Genomic DNA, 17560 nt, shown 5'->3' on the forward strand with positions numbered 1-17560 from the left:
TCTAATACATATGAACCATCCAGTACTAAAAACATTAAACTGCAGGGGAGCTCAAATGCTTTCTCTTTCTAGGGTGCAGAATATTAAGCATACCATCCCCACCCATTTACTAGCTATCATTACCAAATGCTTGCTATCATCAAATACCAGGATAATTTAAGTTCTCAATTTTCAAAGCAATCTGAATCCCTGTTTCTTCGGGCTGCATGTAGCCTCTCCCAATCATGCTCACAGCTTCTTCTGGCTTGCTCCCATTCTGCCTCTACCTGACCCATAGGCCAGGAGTTGACTGATGATTCTGTTATGTCCATAGATGTTTTTGTACAGCCTGTAGCACAAGCAAGAAAGCTGCAGATTATAAAAACATGGGAACTGTGATTTTGTTGTGCTGTGCACTGTCAAATAGGGTATGAACCCATCACTGGGACCCCTAGAAACATCACCAATAAGCAAAGTAAAGGAGTAGGTCATGTCAGGTTCAGCTCTGGCAAGATCCTGGTCATAAATGTGCAGAGGCACTTGTCTGCCGTGGTGATTCCTCCTTCAGTTATGGTCTGGAGGGCAAGGAGTGATTTTGGTTTTGCCAGTAGCACACGTGTACATGCCTGAGAACATCAGCACGGGCTTTGTGCTCAGCCTGGGGGCTGGCCCTGGTGTGTTACAGCTGCTGCACTTGCAGACACTGAGCTGTGTGCACAGGCTGTACCCCTGACTTTGGATCAAACTACACTTTCACACAGCATAACAGGCATAGGCCTCTCTTCAAATTCCTCTAGGCCTTACTTGACTGCAAATAATTACTGTCATCATTCTGTACTGGTTAGGACACAGAAGCATCAGCAGGAGCAGAAGGCGGGTCTGTAGGGGCGGGGAATGGCCTGTCTGCAGTGGGTCAGGGCTGACCCAGGCACTGGGAGCAGCAGTCTGCAGACAGACAGCATGTGACTGTGAGCAGCCTCTGCCAGAGTCACGGGGTGTCTGCCGGCACCTCAATAAAAAGGCTCCTCTTGCATCAGTGGAGATGATGAGATTTAAGGTGACGGTGAAATGAGGTTTGTTGAACCTCCCATCAGGTCAGAGTGAAGAAGAGCTAACCGAGCGGGGAAAAGGATTCTTTCCTGACCTGGCTGTTTTCTGAGCTTTTTTTAACCTCTGTCTTGAAGCCTTTGCAATAATGAATGAGCCCTTTAGAAGATGCTGAGGGCAATTTGCCTTTCTCTTGGCTGCCACCTTTGGGCAATCGATAAGAACGGGTGCGAGGGGTGGGCGATGCCTTCGCGGGCATTAGTCCCGAGTGGGCTGTGCAGTCGCGCTTATCGCTGCCCCAGCTGTGCACTGCAGCTCCTCGGGGAATCAGTCTGAAGGGAGATGGGCCCATTCATGTGTGTGCGCGACTAATCTCACGAAAGTGCAGGCTTTTTAATGTTTAATAACAGGATTTCACCCTTTCCCACTGACCCACCGCGGCAGCAACAAGCGGCCAACAGCCAGCCCGGGCTGCGAGCCCAGCCAGCTCAGCCTCCTACGGGCACGGACACACGAGGGGAAGCTGTGCCGGGACCGCGCAGCGCCCACACACACCAAGAGGAGGCTGTGCCAAGCTAGGGCGAACGTGGGCACCCCTGCACAGGTGGTGGTGGGGTCGGAGCCGGGCACAGATATCCCCCGTGTTTGTCCCCGTGTGTCCCCCGTGTGTCGCTCGGCCAAGTGGGGACGCGCTGCTCATCGATGAGCTCGGCAAGCCGGCGCCCCGCCCCGCGGGTGCCGCGTTGGAGGCGCTCGGCGCTCGGCTGGCCGGCGCTGGCGCGGGTCCCTTGTCTCCCTGTCCAAGATGGCGGCCGCAGGCGGCGGCGCGGCGGGAAGCGGCGGGGCCGAGTGAGGCGGCCGCCGTTCGTCCCCACCCTGCGGCCGCGGCTTGGCGCCGGCGGGCCTTGTCGCCGCTGGGCGGCCCCGCAGTCGGGGCACGCCCGGGCCTGCTGCAGGGGCAGAGCCGCGGGCTGACGTGAGGCTGGAGCCCGCTCGGGTGAGGGGACGCGCGGGCGGGAGCGGGGCGGACGATCCCGCTTTGAACGGAGGCGGCGGTGACGGGGCCCGGGCTCCGGGGGTGTCGGGGCGCATGCGCAGGACGGGCCGGGCGCCGGTCCGTGCCCGCGGAGGGGCCGGTGCCGGGGTTGGCGCCCTCGGCTGCGCGCGGAGCTGCCGGCGGTGCCGCCTGCCCTGACGGCCCCGGCCCGGGGCGCTGGCGGCACGGGGTGAGGGAGCCGCCTCCACAGCCAGCCGGCACCGGGACCGAGGACCGGGGCTCCGTGCGGAACCCCGGGGCTGCAGAAGAGCCAGGCTAGGCCTTGAACCCGCAGGCATGTGCGCTAAGGAGAGGGAGACGTGCAGGGAGAGCTTCCCCGCTGAGCCTGTGCCATCGCTGCTGAAACCCGGGAATTTGAAGCAGGGGAACCTAAGTGAGGTTTACAAGATGAGAGTGGTTAAGGGTATGTTTTGTATTTGCCGGATTGGAGGTCTGGGCTGTGAGCACCTTTGGGCAGTATCTACCAAGCTTTGTCCTTGCCAAGCAGATAAGATCTAAAAAGAGACTAAAAGGTATGCATGTAGGCACAAAGAAATCTTAGGCTCTCCATGTCATCCATTCATGAATGAATGTCTTCAGCTTTGTTTTGCAGAGCAGTATCTATATTAGACCCTTTCTGTCTTGAGCACAATACTCTGGTGTTGTGTGTCCTCTCAGTGAAGTCTGTCTGACAAACAAACAGCACAAAATGTTGAAAACGTCTGGTTTAAGATCACTAGCCCACAAGTGGCAAGATGCTCTTTTTTATTGCTGAGTGCAGTGTTCTCTGCATGTACATAGGCAGTGCTCTTGTGTTTAGGTGGAATCCTTGTGTTTGCTACCAGCAATATATAATGGTCAGAACACTGTCTTGACATTCAGCAGTGGGTATTTTCTCAAAACCCGAAGAAATAGCATGTATTCCTATGAATTTAAACAGAAGCATCTCGTGTGTACCCACAAGCCTGATTTAGTTGAGACTTTGTTGCATCTGTTAAGTAACGACTGTAGGATGAATGAGTTGTACATTGTCAGCCTCAGCCAGTTGTTTATAAAATCGAGTTGCGTGGGGGATGTACAAGCACCAGTTCCCTGCTCCCAGAGTATTCCCGTGTAGCTTCAGTGTGGTGAGATTACCATGGCAGCTGGGATGAACAGGCTGCATGGTGTTTGCACCTGGGTGTTTACACATGTGCACGTACACACAAACACACAAAGGCAGCTGGCAGCCATTGGATTAATCCCATAGGAGCAGAATGTTGATCTTGCTAAGCTGGTCACTGGCTGAGGAACAAAAGCTGCTTGCTCTGAGAGAACCAGAGTGTGGCCATTCCACAGTAGCACTGTCCTGCTGCATGCCTCTAGCTGGCACAGTGGCTCCCTTAGAGGAGGCCTGAAACCTGGGGGGTAGAGGTTGGGTTGCTGCAGGCCTAGCTAAAAGGAGTGCTCATCCCCTCTCCCAGGCTGGCATTCAGAATGGCTGCAGTGGTAGCATTGGGAAGCACATCAGGAGGATACACACCTCTAATACAAAATGTGTGATCCTCTAGTAAAAAAAAAAAAAAAAAAAAAACAACACCCACAACAAAAAAAAACCCCAATAATTATTTTGTAATTTAATTCCTTCTGCCTGGTCCCTTCTTTTCCTTCACTTCATCTGAGACTCAAGGGTTTGAAATCTCTTTAAACATCCCACTCTTTGGCTCCTGACAAAAAATGGCTTTGACACAGGGTGCAGTTTTGTGTGTCATGAAAATCAAACTCAGTTGTCTTCTCACCCTCTTTCTATTTTTGTAAATAAATTAGTTCAGTGATTCAGATATTTTATAAGAAAGGGTGGCATTTTCTATATTTAGAATAATGCAATATCCATTTTGATTAATACACCCAAATCTATCAAGCCTGAAGAGTGACCACTCATTTCCTTTCCCACTGTCTCCCAAAGAATCCTTATTTGGTTCAGAGAAAGTTTCCCCATTTACATAGTGCTTCTTCTTTGTGGGAGGGTTATTTTCATTCTCTGTTTCTCAGACCTTTTCCTATAGATGGGAACGGGGGAAGGAGCCCAGACGTGGCAGCTCATTCACAGGCTCCTGCAGGACCACCATGGCTTATGATGGCGCCAAGAAGAAAGAAGGTATGACTGCTTCATAATATCAGAGGGATTTGCAAAAAGAATCAACAAATAATTTTTTTTGAAGGGTGCCCTTTGCAGCCATTGCCAGGCCATGCAGTCAGAGTGGGAAAGAAGTTAGGGTGCTGTGGAGCCCTTAAATTTAACCTGGCCAAGTTACCGGAGGATCCCAAGCCCTTGACTTTCAGGTGTAAAATACTGGGATTAGAACTTGAGAGAGAAATGGGTGGTATTTCCTCTGCAGACACCCTGATTGGGAACTCTGCCACTGCAGCCTTTCTTCTCCCTGACAAGTCAATGGGACAGGGGATAATGATACATTTAGTCATGGCAACATTTCTAGATCCACTTGTCTTTAGGAAGGAACATACAGGCATTAGAGATTGGATCTGGAATGATTGTGTTAGAGCACCAAGCCCCATCCCTCTGGTCAGACAGTACAGACTGTTACCTTTCAGGTCTCCGTGCTTGTTGGGTTTTGTGCATCACTCTGTGCCAGTATCCTCTGTTAGCTTATTTTATGACTGGTCCACTTGTCTGTCGTTCCTTAATGTGGTATTTCATTTCTTCCTTTTTTCCCATTTCCCATAAATCAGAGTCCCTAGAGAGTCACCGAAGTGTTGACGACGGGCTGGCACCTGGCAGGATACAGCGAGAGAAAAAGCGCTCGTACAAGGATCTTCTGCAAGACGAGGACGAGACAGCAACTCAGGTAGAAACCCTCAGAGAAAAGGTTCAGGGTGTATGGATATGCATAAAGGTAGTGATGGGATGGGATGGGTTTCTTTTCCTTTTTTTTGATTTGTTTTTTATTTAGAAATGCATGTAGAAGACAACAAGAGCAGCTAATCATGTCCTGTATTGTTCAGTAACTTTCCTGGAGAAAAGGAGGGAATCAATCCCTGATTCCAATTTTTTTGGCCTCAGAAAATGAGGTAGTAGGAGTGTTGTCCCTGTGTTGATGGGACATACCTTGCAAGTAAGAAAATGCTCTTAATAACTTCTTACACACATTTTTAAAAATATGGTTATGGAAATAGCCAGCAAAGGATGGACAGAATATTAACTGATGCACTGTTGTCTTCCTGATTCTGCAGACAGCCTGAAACAATAGCTCTTGAGAAGAATAAACTTGCCCTATTTACCTCTTTGGGCCCTTAACTCTTGAAATCACATAGTGGCAACTTAAGTTTCTTCAAAAACTTCTTTCCTCTTTGAGCTACAATTTCTGCTGTTAGCTCAGAGGTGGCTATCTAGTGATTTGGGGTTTTTTTCATCTCAAAAGCAAATTTTGTTTTAAAATTAAAATCTTCTACCCTGTGGTTGGAATTCTTTAGAGGAACTTCAATTTCTATTTCATAAATTGATCAAACCACAGATAATAATTAGGTGACATGGCATATTAAGGACAAATTTTTGTCCCATCATTCTAGTTGTCACCTCTTTGTACCTCCTGTTACTTCTTTTTCAGCATAGTAAGCATGAACTGCTCTCCTTTGTTTTCAAGGCTCGATAGTCTATGTATCTGAAGTTATTTCTTAGCTTTATTAAAGGGTAGATGTCAGTCTTTTATCAGTTTATCAGCTGATCTTCAAGTGATGGCTTGCATTGCCCATATTTCAACACTCTGCAAATTTGCTTTTTCTTTTATGTTGCTCCTCTCTCTTGGGGGTCTCCCTGCAGAGATCTGTCTTTCAGTGTCCTTGGAGCCCTGTTGTGCTGCCGTGCCTACAGAAAGCTCTATGTCAATTAGGTGACCATTGTGCTGAAACCAATCCTGACTAATGATATTTTTGTATTCTCCCACCTATCTGTAACATGTGTTTCATCTTACTTTAAACCTACACTGTGTGCTCTGGGGGACAGAGTAGGTTTTCTTTTAGCATCTAGAAAGATGATACTGGTTCATACCTAGAGATCCTTGATGTTACAGCAGTACAAATAACCCTTGATACCTCCTATAAATTTTTATCTGTTAATAGTCCATGTGACTCTGATATTATTTCCCTCCTTTTTGACAGCAATTTTTTTCTTCTTATTCCAGGACAGTGAGTTTTTTCCAGGGACAGAAGCTCACAAAAAGAAGAGAAAGCATTCCTCCGATGAGTTCTGCTACAGAGGTAAGGAAGTAATCAAGCAGGAGAAGGGGCTAACAGATCATGACTTTAAGGAAAGGAAGCTCTTAAACCAGTGTCATCAAGCTTTGTGGTTAGTATTTTATAGAAGGAGAATACATCAACCTGCATTAGAACAGCTAATCAGAAACCTGACACTGATCAGCACCAGACAGCAGAAGATTAGGGAATTAAATTTTCAGAGTCTGGCTTAACAAATTGCCATGGTAGGGGGTAGAGATCTTCCATCCCTTTTTCATTGATAAGTTGTAGTTTGCTAACTCATGCCTTCACATTTGACATTTGTTTTTCTTGTTTACCGATTGCATTGAAAACTAATTATACTTACAGGTAATATAACTTCCTCTGGATTTAAAAAAATAGAATGTCTGAGATTAAAAAAGAAATGCTTCTCGGTTCAGGTAGTCTCACAATTAATAAGTTGGCCGGAAAGTAACAATTCAGCTCATAGAAGCTTAACATATTTAGGATTTATTATTGGTCCAGTAGAAGGAGAAAGCCAAACTGAAATCTCATCTTTCATCAAAATCTGTCTCCAGAATGAAAAAGCTCATATTTTCAACTCATTGGTTTCACCTTGGCTAAAAATGTCACAAAAACTGTGCACTTGAGGTGTAATTTCAGTTAGGTGTATTTTCATCAAAATATTATATTTCATAAGTCACAAATGGAGTTTCACAAAACTTCAAGAACTTCCCTGCAGTCTCTCCCTTCCTTAAATTATTTGACCAGCTCAGATGTCACAGCCTCTGAATTGTGTCAGTAAGGCTGTGCTGAGATGGCTGTGGTTCTTTTTAAGCCAGGATGTAAATCTGTCACCTGTAATTGGAAGGCCCACAGGATTCTCACTTCCCTTCCTTTCCATCTTTAAGGGAATCATCTCAATGTACATTTCTTTTGATCTTTTTCAGGTGTCTCGCCTTTGGATCTACCATCAAAAAAGAAGAAAAAAGCAGCTTCTAGCCCATCCTCAGCTGATACAACCATGGATTTACTTAAGACTATCAACTCACCTTTAGCCACAAGCTCAAAGTCTTCAAAGAGGACCTCTGAAAAATCATCTCATTCTTCCTCTGGCCATTCTGAAAGCAGAAAGGAGCATCCCAAGAAGAAGCTGAGTGGGAGCAGTGGGGAGCACTCAGTGGATGACAGCAGCTCCCACAAATCTAAAAAAATGAAACCTCTTTACGTGAACACGGAGACACTTACACTTCGTGAACCTGATGGCTTGAAGATGAAGCTCATCCTTTCACCAAAAGAAAAAAGTAGTGCAGCAGATGATGATTCTTTATCCTACTCTTCAGCACCAGCAGCTGCAAAGAAATCTTCAAAGAAATCAGCTCGAGATGAGCAAGGCTCATTCCTGCTGGGGCACGACCTGCAGAGCTTCCTGAAGTCATCCCGGAAAAAGCACAAAACACCTCCAGACTCACATCCGCCTTCTGAGAGTTTTGGTGCTGACACCTCCCTTCATTCAGAGGGCCATGGAAGTGAGTACGAGGTTTCAGGTATGGAGGCACCACCAGAATCTGGTTCTTCCTCTGGTGGAGAGTTGGAGGCTGGAGAGCTGGTGATAGATGACTCCTACCGGGAAATCAAGAAGAAGAAGAAGTCCAAAAAAAGTAAGAAAAAAAAGGATAAGGAGAAACACAGAGAGAAGAAGCACTCCAAGTCTAAAAAGAGTTCTGGGCACTCTCCTGTGGCGGTAGCAGAAGTAAGAGTGTCACCACCACCTGCCAGTACCCCCTATGGTGTCCCTCCACCTCCTCCTGCTGTTTTTCACTCAGATGGTCAAGGCGAGAAGAGGAGGAAAAAGGAAGACAGGGAGAAGGACAAGTCTGAGAAATGGGAAAAGGAAAAGGAAAGAGAAAAGGAAAGAGAGAAGGAGAAGGAAAGAGAAAAAGAAAAGGAAAGAGAGAAGGAGAAGGAAAGAGAAAAAGAAAAGGAAAGAGAGAAGGAGAAGGAAAGAGAAAAAGAAAAGGAAAAAGAAAAAGAAAAGGAACGAGAAAAGGAAAAAGAAAAAGAAAGAGAAAAAGAAAAGGAAAGAGAAAAGGAAAGAGAAAGAGACAAAGTAAGGAAAATTTGAATTTCTTTTCAGAAAATAGAAATTGGGTGGTGAGTAATGTTGAATTAGGCACTCCATTACAAAGGCATGTTAAATTGAAACAAAGGATAACTGATACCAATTATCAATGGTTTAACTGAAGCATAATTGGAAAAATGTGTCAGCCACTGTGATTTCTGTGTGTAGCAGAAGGAATATATGTTCTTCTAGCTCTTCTGGCTTTGTGGTACAGACAGTCTTTAGCCAGTAGAGGTTCTCTGGGAAAGTTATACTTAATTTTGCTTGGTGTGGGTCATGTACCAAGTACATCTGCATCTTTTTCTAATGTGACTGTCTCTAGCTATTCCCAGGCAGACTTCTGGACTAGTGATCAAAGTTCCTGTAAAAAGGAATCAAGCTGTTACTTGAAAATTGAAGATATTTACCCATTTACTCCTGTATTCAAATGAAATTCTAATTCTAATAGACTACTATGTTCCCAGTTTTGTCCTGTCCTAGACATTCAGTTTTCCATGGTTACTGCATAAAGATATGAGTAGCAGAAGTGGTAGCTAGCATGTGAACGAGTTTACAAATGAGATAACTGTAGCTGTGTAAGTAAATGGGGAAAAAGAGCTTGTGCATGTTCAGCTAGAGAAATAATGCTTTGTATGAGGAAATGGACAGACAGAGCCCAAATCTCTTCAGCCATTATCCTATTCTGTTTTGGAATTTTTCCCTGATCATAGCTCAGCAATTGCAATACCTTTGCTGTCAATGTACTGCACAGTCTCTTTTCCTGCCAAATGGAAGTACTTTGTAAGGATGCAAGGAATGGAACAAAACATTATCATGAGGACTTAATCCTTTTGACAGATCTATAATAGGTACTGTGAATAGAATAACAGATACTGGGTTTTATTATAGGTTTTAAAACTGAAATACATTACCAAAGTTGTATGTTGATCCTTAATTTAGAATAGTAGTTTGTTGAGTTTTGCAAGATAAGCCTTGTACTAAGACTGTTTCTGGCTGATTCCTGTGCTTTCATAAAGACTAAATTCAGCCAGGAGATGTAAAGGACTGCTTTTTAAGTTTTCTGACCTAAGTATCATATCTTTCTTTAAGACTTTAATAAATGCCAAATTCCTACTAAATTGGAGAAGGTCTCATCATAATTAAAAATCTTTGTTTCCTTTCTTCTTCTGACTAGCCAAAGAAGAAAAACATGTCTGCTTATCAAGTGTTCTGTAAGGAATATCGTACAAATATTGTGTCTGAGCATCCTGGAATAGGTAAGGGAATAATCCAGCCTTCTCTTCTCTTGATTTTACGCCAGTCAGATTAATTAGCAGAACATATTGTCTCCATTTCAGACCAACTTCTTAATTTTGACATAATGCAAAGAATCTGCCAATGTTATTTAGAATAAGAGATGGCAAAGGGGCTAGGAGTGGATTTCGTGGTTGTATTATAATTTTATTTTAACCAAGTTGTGAATCTAGGTAAAGAACTTGCTAACTTTTTATTTACTTAAAGAATTACCTTCATTGTTGTCACTTTCCCCTGAATACACTGTGACTTCATCTTCCTGCTATCAGCTTTTTTTTTTTTTTATTTTAAAGAGTAACAGGAATGCATATTTTTAGGACAGTGTGGAGAGTTGCAGTTGTAGAATGGCTTGCTTCCTAAATGTGTGTGGAGGGGCCGGTAAATTTCCTATGTTCTCCCAGGATTTTATGATCAAATTTGTTTTAAACATTTCTCTTTTCTTTTCTTTTCTTTTCTTTTCTTTTCTTTTCTTTTTCTTTTCTTTTCTTTCTGCCAGATTTTGGAGAGCTAAGTAAAAAACTGGCAGAAGTGTGGAAGCAGCTACCTGAGAAGGATAAGTTGGTGAGTGTTTCTGTCAGATGTTTCTGGAAAATTATTTCTGTGAACTAGGTGCTTAGATGAAGAATGTGGTGGCAGCATTGCCACAATGCCTTGAAATATGTTACCTATATCCTTAAAGCATGTAAAGGTGGAAAGTATGGAAATCTTGCCCTTGCAAACATAAAAGCATTCATTTTGTTCTCGTGGGATTGCTTCACCTCCTAGCTATGTAACATCATTCTGCCTCCAGGTCCTGGCATCAGGTAACAAAATTACCTAATGTTATGAATCTTTCTTTTCTTACCATGGTAACTACAGACCTGGAAACAGAAAGCTCAGTATCTCCAACACAAGCAGAATAAAGCAGAGGCTACCACTGTGAAGAGAAAGGCATCATCTTCAGATGGTGCTCCAAAAATGAAAGGTAATTGTTGCACTTTATTTGTCTCATCTCTTTTCTTGGACGAGACAAATTTTTTAAGACAAATTCTTTACCTTGGGGAAGGTAGTGTTGCCTGTAGAATAAAAAACAAAGGTCCTTACTTGCTTCACCTCCTTACCTGCTTTCTCACATGACATTTAAATCATGTTTAAAGCATGACATTTAAATCACTAGTCAAATCAATTTTTCTGTGAAAGTGAGAGTGATGCCAGCATTTTTCATAAAGATTTCCATGTCTGATTCATAGAATGGTATTGGTTTTGGCAGTTTAAGGATTGAAATGTAAAAGAAGAAGAGGCAGAAATGAGGTTCTAGTGGGATTAGTTTGCTGCTAGATAGAAGATGGGTTGTTCTTGGTTTAGCATCTCTGATACCAAATCTCCCCAGCTGCATTCAGCTGAGGTAGACAGGTTCTGTACATGTAAAAAAAATTTCAAGAGTCCAGAGACTATGGGACCGGGGTAACAGAACTATTCAAGCACCTCATGCCTATGAGATTTGAACTTCAGTAACTAAATAGGCTTGTGAGTAAAAGAGTGAAAGCAAGGAATATGGAATTTTAATTAGTATGTTTTCCAGCTTCTCCAACAGGAGTGGTTTCTCCTCACAAAAAATCCCCCACCAGCACCATGGTGGTGCCTTCCTCACCAGCCAAAGCCCCTGAGACGGATCCCATTGATGTAGCTGCACATTTACAGTTACTGGGTGAATCTCTGAGCCTCATTGGACACAGACTGCAGGAAACAGAGGTGAGCTTGTAACCAGCAATGTCACAGTGATGTCCTGTAATCCACACGATACATTCAGGGAGATGATTGTTTTATTTTCTTAAAAGTTTAACCAGTGGTTTTCTGTTAGGAAGAGAAACTAGAGGTGGCATGCCCTGTTTCTTTGATGCATCGCTCTTTATTTTCAGTGAAATAAAAGGCCTCAGTAAACAGTAGGCAGCAGTGAAAGACGGGTGCTTTGCAGCTCTAGTCTTTGAGACCAGTTTGTAGTTCAGCAAACTCTTCAGTCTTTTCTTGCTGTAAGTTCACCTTTGATTTGGTACTTCCTTACTATTTAGTCAGTCTGGGGTCAGATTCTGTTACTGTTCTACTTTTTACAGAATTATGACCCTTTCCCAGGAAGTTTCTTGCATGTCCTCTAGTTTTCTGGCGGTATCCAATTGCCAGTGCTTTGGATAGGGACTACAATTATTTCAACTTACCTGGTAACATAATGTCACATTTTAATGGCTTCCTGCTATTAAATGACAGTGACTCTGTGAATGCACATTCACAGAGAACTCAGCCCAGCCTCTAAGGAGAAAGTATTTTTGTCTCAAATAATGTCACTGAGTTTTATGAGTAGCATGATAATCTCACCCCACTATGCTTGCTTATTTTATCAATGGTGAAATAAATGTTCTTGCATTTTGGTTTTGGTATGACTGATTTGAGATCATGGGAGGAACAACCAGAGCCCAGAAAAGCACACATTGATATACTTTCCTGAAAGTATATCAATGACTAAAGCATTTGTTACAGGCTTAGCATTTCTTTACCTTCAAAAATAAAACAACTATTGTCATTAGGACTCATGTAGTTAACAAAATAGATGGTACAAAATGGCACAGAAAATATATGACAAAAATTTGTGGAATCAGTGTTTTATGCAACTGACAACTTTGTGGTGTTTTCTGTTGATTCCTACCTTTATCCTGCACCAGTTTGTTGACTACTGAAATCTAAAGTTTTTGAGCCAACAGTCTCTCCAAAGCACAAGGCACAGTTTTGTTACTGTGTAAATAGTGAGAGTGAACTGGAGGAGGTGAAGATACAGTATCTACATGAGAGTGGATACAGTTGAGAAAGAAGTGCAATTTCCACTACTCATCCCTATCCAATTTTTTTCTTCCCTCATTACCAGGGAATGGTGGCTGTTTCTGGAAGTTTGTCAGTACTCCTAGACTCAATCATCTGTGCTTTGGGCCCGTTGGCTTGTCTGACCACACAACTGCCTGAGTTGAATGGCTGCCCAAAACATGTTTTGGTGAGTTCTTTGTGGTTATTTTCTTTCTAGCACTGTTAATTTCAGTAGATTACAAAGAGAGCTTTTTTGATTAATCAGTGTAATATAACTATAATTCCAATGCAGTAAGAAAATTTGTCTTGGTCATGGGCTTTTATAGAGGAATATTTATTGAAATTCTTACAGATATTACCGTTGTACAACATTGTGCAACCTTTTTTTCTCCCACTGGCAACTGACCTAATATTTGTAGCATGGATTGCAGCGTGGGTAGGTCCTGTTTTAGTCATGATGAAGTCAATCAATCTAAAACAAAAGTAAACCAGTATTTTTGAAAGTTCTAATTTTCCATAAAAATAAAATCACCTTAAAGCTGCTCTATATCACACGAGCTGTTTTTCCTTCAGTAGCATAAAAACCAATTTGTGATCTCAGGATTCCTAATGTGATGGTGTAGGACCTTTTACAAGTGGCTGAAACCTTCTCTGAGAAAGGAAAAATAGTCTCTCTCTTAAGGAGCTGCATAACTACAGTTTCTTTTCTGCTTTAAGCTACTCTTAATATTGAGCCCTGATTTAGCAACAGCTTGTGGCATCTGTGTAGCCGGGTGTGGACATAGATTAAGATGGCAGCAGCCATCAGGAGTCATACTTCCTACAGGAGACATGAATAAAGCAGCAAAGGAGAGGAGCAAAAATAAAAAAACTACAGTCTGCAAAACTTAAGAGATTAAAAACAAATCTGGCAAAGGGGGCAACGAAAATGGGATATGAATTGACATGTCATAATAGGGCAGCCCAAACGTTTATTCATTACAAGAGTGGACTGTCAAAACAGGAAAAAAGTTGAAAATTTAGTCTGTGAACACCCACAAACTGGCTCTATGCACAAAAGCTGAGTCAGTGGGGTGTTCCCATCATAAGCCATGGAAAACCTGATGCTTTTTTTCCTTCCTGCTTGCCAAGTTTATTCAGAGCAGTGACGCCACATGAGCAGTGGTGCGTTTATTAGAAACTCGATCAACTTATTGTTACAAGGAGCAATGGAGCTTTAGGTGAATTATGGCAGCTATGCTTCACTTCTGGAAAGCCCTGTTCAGAAGCTGATAATAAATCTGATTTTCACAGTCAGGTACATAACAACAGTGGTGTTCTGAGACACAGATAAACCCCAGCAGTTGTGTTGCAATTTATATTTGAGACAGTAGATGGCATTGCTAAATTCTAGAATCACAACTGGTGCAGATCCAGCTCCTCCATCTCTCAGTTAAAGGTGCTGCTCCTAAGGCCTCCTTCAGCTGTCCAGCCACGGGCTTGAGCTAACCGAAACACTGCATCTGAAAAACATACAGCTGGGTCTTTTTTTCTGATGGGCATGAGAAGGATTCCTACTCTCAGAATTCTGTTACGTTTTCCAAGAAAAACTGAAAGACACTTCGTTTTGCCATCTGACACCCTGTTAGAGGTGATCAATGGGCAGCTTTGGTTGTCTCATCCTATGATAACTTGTAACCCAAGTAATTGTGCTTAGTACCCTCACCTGTGCCATTTTTCAGAGATGTTGAGTTATTACCTGAAACTAAAAACCACCGAATTTCTTTTCCCAGTCAAACACACTAGACAACATTGCCTACATCATGCCTGGACTTTGATGGGAAAGGATCCTAGGATGTACTCAGCCTCTGTGTAACTGACTTGTGTATGTGCACTACGCCAACGTTCCTGAGGGGCTCCATGTGGAGGCTTTTAAAGTTTTATATGTGTATAGTATATACATAGGATTGTAACTATTTGACTTCTATTTTATGAAAAGTTGTGAACTTAAGCTGAGAAAACCCTTTTGTGTCGGTGGGTGAAATGTCCTTCAGTGTGAAAGTATTTTGTATGAAGAATTCAGAAAGCTTTTGAGATATTTGCCTTAAATTCAGATTTAGTGGGGGAAGCAAACAGAGAATAAACTTCTCAATATAAACAAGAAAGCTGTCACCATGAGAAGGGTCTTTGAAACAGGTGGCCCAGAGAGGTTCTTGACTCTCCTTCCTTGATGATATTCAAAAACCGAATGAGCAGCCTGCTGTAGTTGGACTTGCTTTAAGCAGGATGGACCCGATGATCTCCTGCTGTCCCTGCCTAAACTAAAATATTCTGATATTCTGTGGGCAGGTAGAGATGATACATTTTGGACCAGGGAATAGAACTGAATTCTTCACCAGCCCTATTTGTAACTATTTCTGTTTAAAACACACTTCTTGAGGGAAAAGCTGGATAGCTTTTCACCTCTTGGTCACTTTATCCAACCCCCACACCTGTCAGTACTAACTGAAAGTTGTCAGTGTTGGCTGGCTGGTCTGCTAGCTGGTATTTGAAGTGAAGTAGATGACAAGAAGTTTATTTTTTCCTTGTGGACTCAAATCATTATTAGCACAATGTATCAACCCATTGCATTGGCTTGAGAGAATGAACCTCCTGCTGATTTTTCCACGGCATGGTCAGCCTGCTTTGATGGAAAGGAGTAGAGAAGCAGATGGGAAAAACTTGGATTGCTTCTGCCCATCTTGCACCTGTTTTGTGAAATGGCTCATCCACCATCTCTCTCACCAGCACTATTGCAGGAGCTGTGGTGCTGCTGCAAGGCAGCGACCAGTGGCCAGTTTGAGGCAGTTATGGCCAAGGAAGGCATATGTGGGTTGATTGGACTGGTTTCCCTTCCTTCCAGCCACATACTTGGAGTTTGGTTTTCTGCTCCTCTGGAAGAGGAGCAGCAGGAGAACACTTGATTCCTGTTTAGGCTTTTGTCTGTGTGTATGTATGTGTATGTGGTGTTCATATCACATGTATTTAACTTTTACCAATATCTGTAACAGATTTTAATTTATCCTGTATATTTCTCTGTGTGTGTGTATATATTTATATATATATACATAATTTAAAAGCAAAAATTCCTCCCTCAGCCAACAGTGTGTGAAAAATGTGAATCAAGTTTGTCTCAGCTCACTTCCTGCAGGAATCAACTCTATGTATAGTAGTAAGCATGGGCATTGTGTAAAGAAACACCAGGAAGATTCTAAGAGTTTGTAGAAACAGGCTGTCTTGTGAAGGTGGGCAGAACAACTGAAATATCATTTGACTCAGGCCTTATCAGCTCTCTAACAGGAAAGTTTTAAAATTAGAGACGAGGCATTTTTTTACTTCCAAGTAAGTCTAGCTTCTGTTTTTTAGGACAGTTGAAAGTGAGCTGTCCTTCATTGTGGCTGAGTCCCAAATCAGAAGTAAATTAAATCCTGGGGTGTGGAGGATTTTTCTCCCCATGCCTCTTTGCCACGTATTCCCCAGATGTGCCTGTACAAGGTAGTCTGTCTCTTACAGAACTTTTCTCAGTGCAGTGAGGGGTTTTCTCAGCAGAGGAGGCACAGAAGGTTCTCAGTCCACCAGGCCAGAACACATGTTTTAACAGCTTAGGACAAATCCCAGTGAGCCTGGAAATAGGAAGGGCCCAGGAAGGAAGCAGTCCAGTCCTGCTTCAGATCCTGGCCCACACTAAAGCATCTGCTGTTGTGAGCAGCACAAAATAACTGGTTCTTTCCAGCCCTTCACAGTTGGGAGCATTGTGGTGAAGGGGTAGATCTGCTTTTGAAGAAACAGAAGGGGATCAACCTTAGCTTTGTCCTCTGTACAACTGAAAACTCTTGAAGAGTGAAAAACACATACCCTGGTGTATTGTATTTTTATTAAAATTTGTACACTTTGTATAATCTGTATCTTGTGGTATTTGGTACTATAAGGAAACTTTGTCAAGACTTAGCAGTTTTTATATTTTTGTTATTTCTTTGCTGTTTGGTCCAGATTACATTACAATTATACACAGACTTTTTTGTACTGTACTTACAATATAATTTTTTTTAAAACTTCTGGAGTATTGTCATTTATTTATGGCATTTGCTGTTTTCTGCAGCTGTTGTTACTACTTGTATTTACTGTTTCTCAGCAAAACACATCCAATCCTAACCCTCCTAAACTCACTCACTTGGCAGGCAAGCTGTACTGTTTCCAGCAACACCAGTCACCCAAATTATCACTCAGGTTCCTGACTGCTTGGGACCCCCCAGAAGGGAGATGTAGCATGGAGCACTGCAGGTAACACCAGGGCATTTGTCTTCCCTGCTGCCTCACCTCAGTTCAGCTTCCTGGCGTTCAGGTGACACCAGTACACGGGACTCAGGTGTGTGATGCAGGAAGTCAGGCGTGGCAGCGTTAGACCAGGATTTGTGCTGGTTATTAACACGTCCCCATTTTCCAGATATGGGTGTTGGTTGATTGCAGCCTCAGCTTGGGCAGGGCAGTTGCTTAGGCCAGGAGCACATCCCAGAACGTGCCAACCACCTGGGTAGAGTCACAGGATGGTTTGGGTTGGAAGGGACCTCAGATCATTTCCAACACCCCTGCCACAGAGACACTTTCCACAAAAAATTTGCTCAAAGCCCCATCCAACCTGGCCTGGAAGACTTCCAAGGATGGACATCCACAACTCGGCAACCTGTCCCAGTGCCTCACCACCCTCACAGTAAAGAATTTCTTCCTAACTCCTACTGAGAGTATCGGGAGTCCTTCCTACTCACACCGGGCTATGGAAAACTAAAAACCCATCGCCACAGGCTCTCCGGGCTTTGGGCATCGCCCACGCTCGCGGGTGTCCTGCACGAGCTCGGCGTGGCTGCAGAAAGCGGCGGCGGCTCTCGGCGGGAGCCCCTCGGTTCCTGCGCCCGGGGCTGAGGACCAGCGGGACCAGGGACGCGTCGGCTTGCACACGGCCCTACCCCGGCAGCCGCGGCCGCCCCGCGCCTCCCTCAGCCCGTGGCACG

At 43.6% G+C, this 17560-nt stretch overlaps 1 protein-coding gene and 1 long non-coding RNA gene across 6 annotated transcripts; one reads left to right on the plus strand and one right to left on the minus strand.

The window, feature by feature from the left end:
* The first annotated feature begins 1779 nt into the window (after nucleotides 1-1779).
* On the plus strand, nucleotides 1780-16610 carry HMGXB4 (HMG-box containing 4). 5 transcript variants are annotated; one of them, XM_054630982.2, is made up of 11 exons: nucleotides 1780-2023; nucleotides 4094-4199; nucleotides 4793-4908; nucleotides 6241-6316; nucleotides 7243-8402; nucleotides 9589-9670; nucleotides 10204-10268; nucleotides 10566-10671; nucleotides 11269-11438; nucleotides 12601-12723; nucleotides 14309-16610. In XM_054630982.2, the coding sequence occupies exons 2-11, from the start codon at nucleotides 4169-4171 to the stop codon at nucleotides 14351-14353; spliced, it is 1974 nt and encodes a 657-aa protein (XP_054486957.1). In that variant the 5' UTR covers nucleotides 1780-2023; nucleotides 4094-4168; the 3' UTR covers nucleotides 14354-16610. The 5 variants fall into 5 exon arrangements, with proteins under 5 accessions (XP_054486957.1, XP_077034630.1, XP_077034628.1 ...); XM_077178513.1 differs by lacking the exon at nucleotides 1780-2023 and adding an exon at nucleotides 2053-2486; XM_077178514.1 differs by lacking the exon at nucleotides 1780-2023 and adding an exon at nucleotides 2574-2595.
* Nucleotides 16412-17555, minus strand: LOC143694111 (uncharacterized). The gene is made up of 2 exons (XR_013182340.1): nucleotides 17191-17555; nucleotides 16412-17081 (listed from the first exon to the last, which is right to left on the minus strand). It is a non-coding gene; the product is annotated as an uncharacterized LOC143694111 (long non-coding RNA).
* Between the last annotated feature and the right edge of the window lie 5 nt (nucleotides 17556-17560).

The sequence above is a fragment of the Agelaius phoeniceus genome, chromosome 5, assembly GCF_051311805.1.
Source record: "Agelaius phoeniceus isolate bAgePho1 chromosome 5, bAgePho1.hap1, whole genome shotgun sequence".
Lineage (NCBI taxonomy): Eukaryota > Metazoa > Chordata > Aves > Passeriformes > Icteridae > Agelaius > Agelaius phoeniceus.

What these genes read in the sequence shown, in the direction of transcription:
- HMGXB4 (XM_054630982.2), top strand. Translation starts at nt 4,169, where the DNA reads ATGGCTTATGATGGCGCCAAGAAGAAAGAAG. An exon ending in AGGACGAGACAGCAACTCAG is followed by an intron (nt 4,909 to 6,240) that starts GTAGAAACCCTC and finishes TTCTTATTCCAG; the next exon opens with GACAGTGAGTTTTTTCCAGG. An exon ending in ACAGACTGCAGGAAACAGAG is followed by an intron (nt 11,439 to 12,600) that starts GTGAGCTTGTAA and finishes CCTCATTACCAG; the next exon opens with GGAATGGTGGCTGTTTCTGG.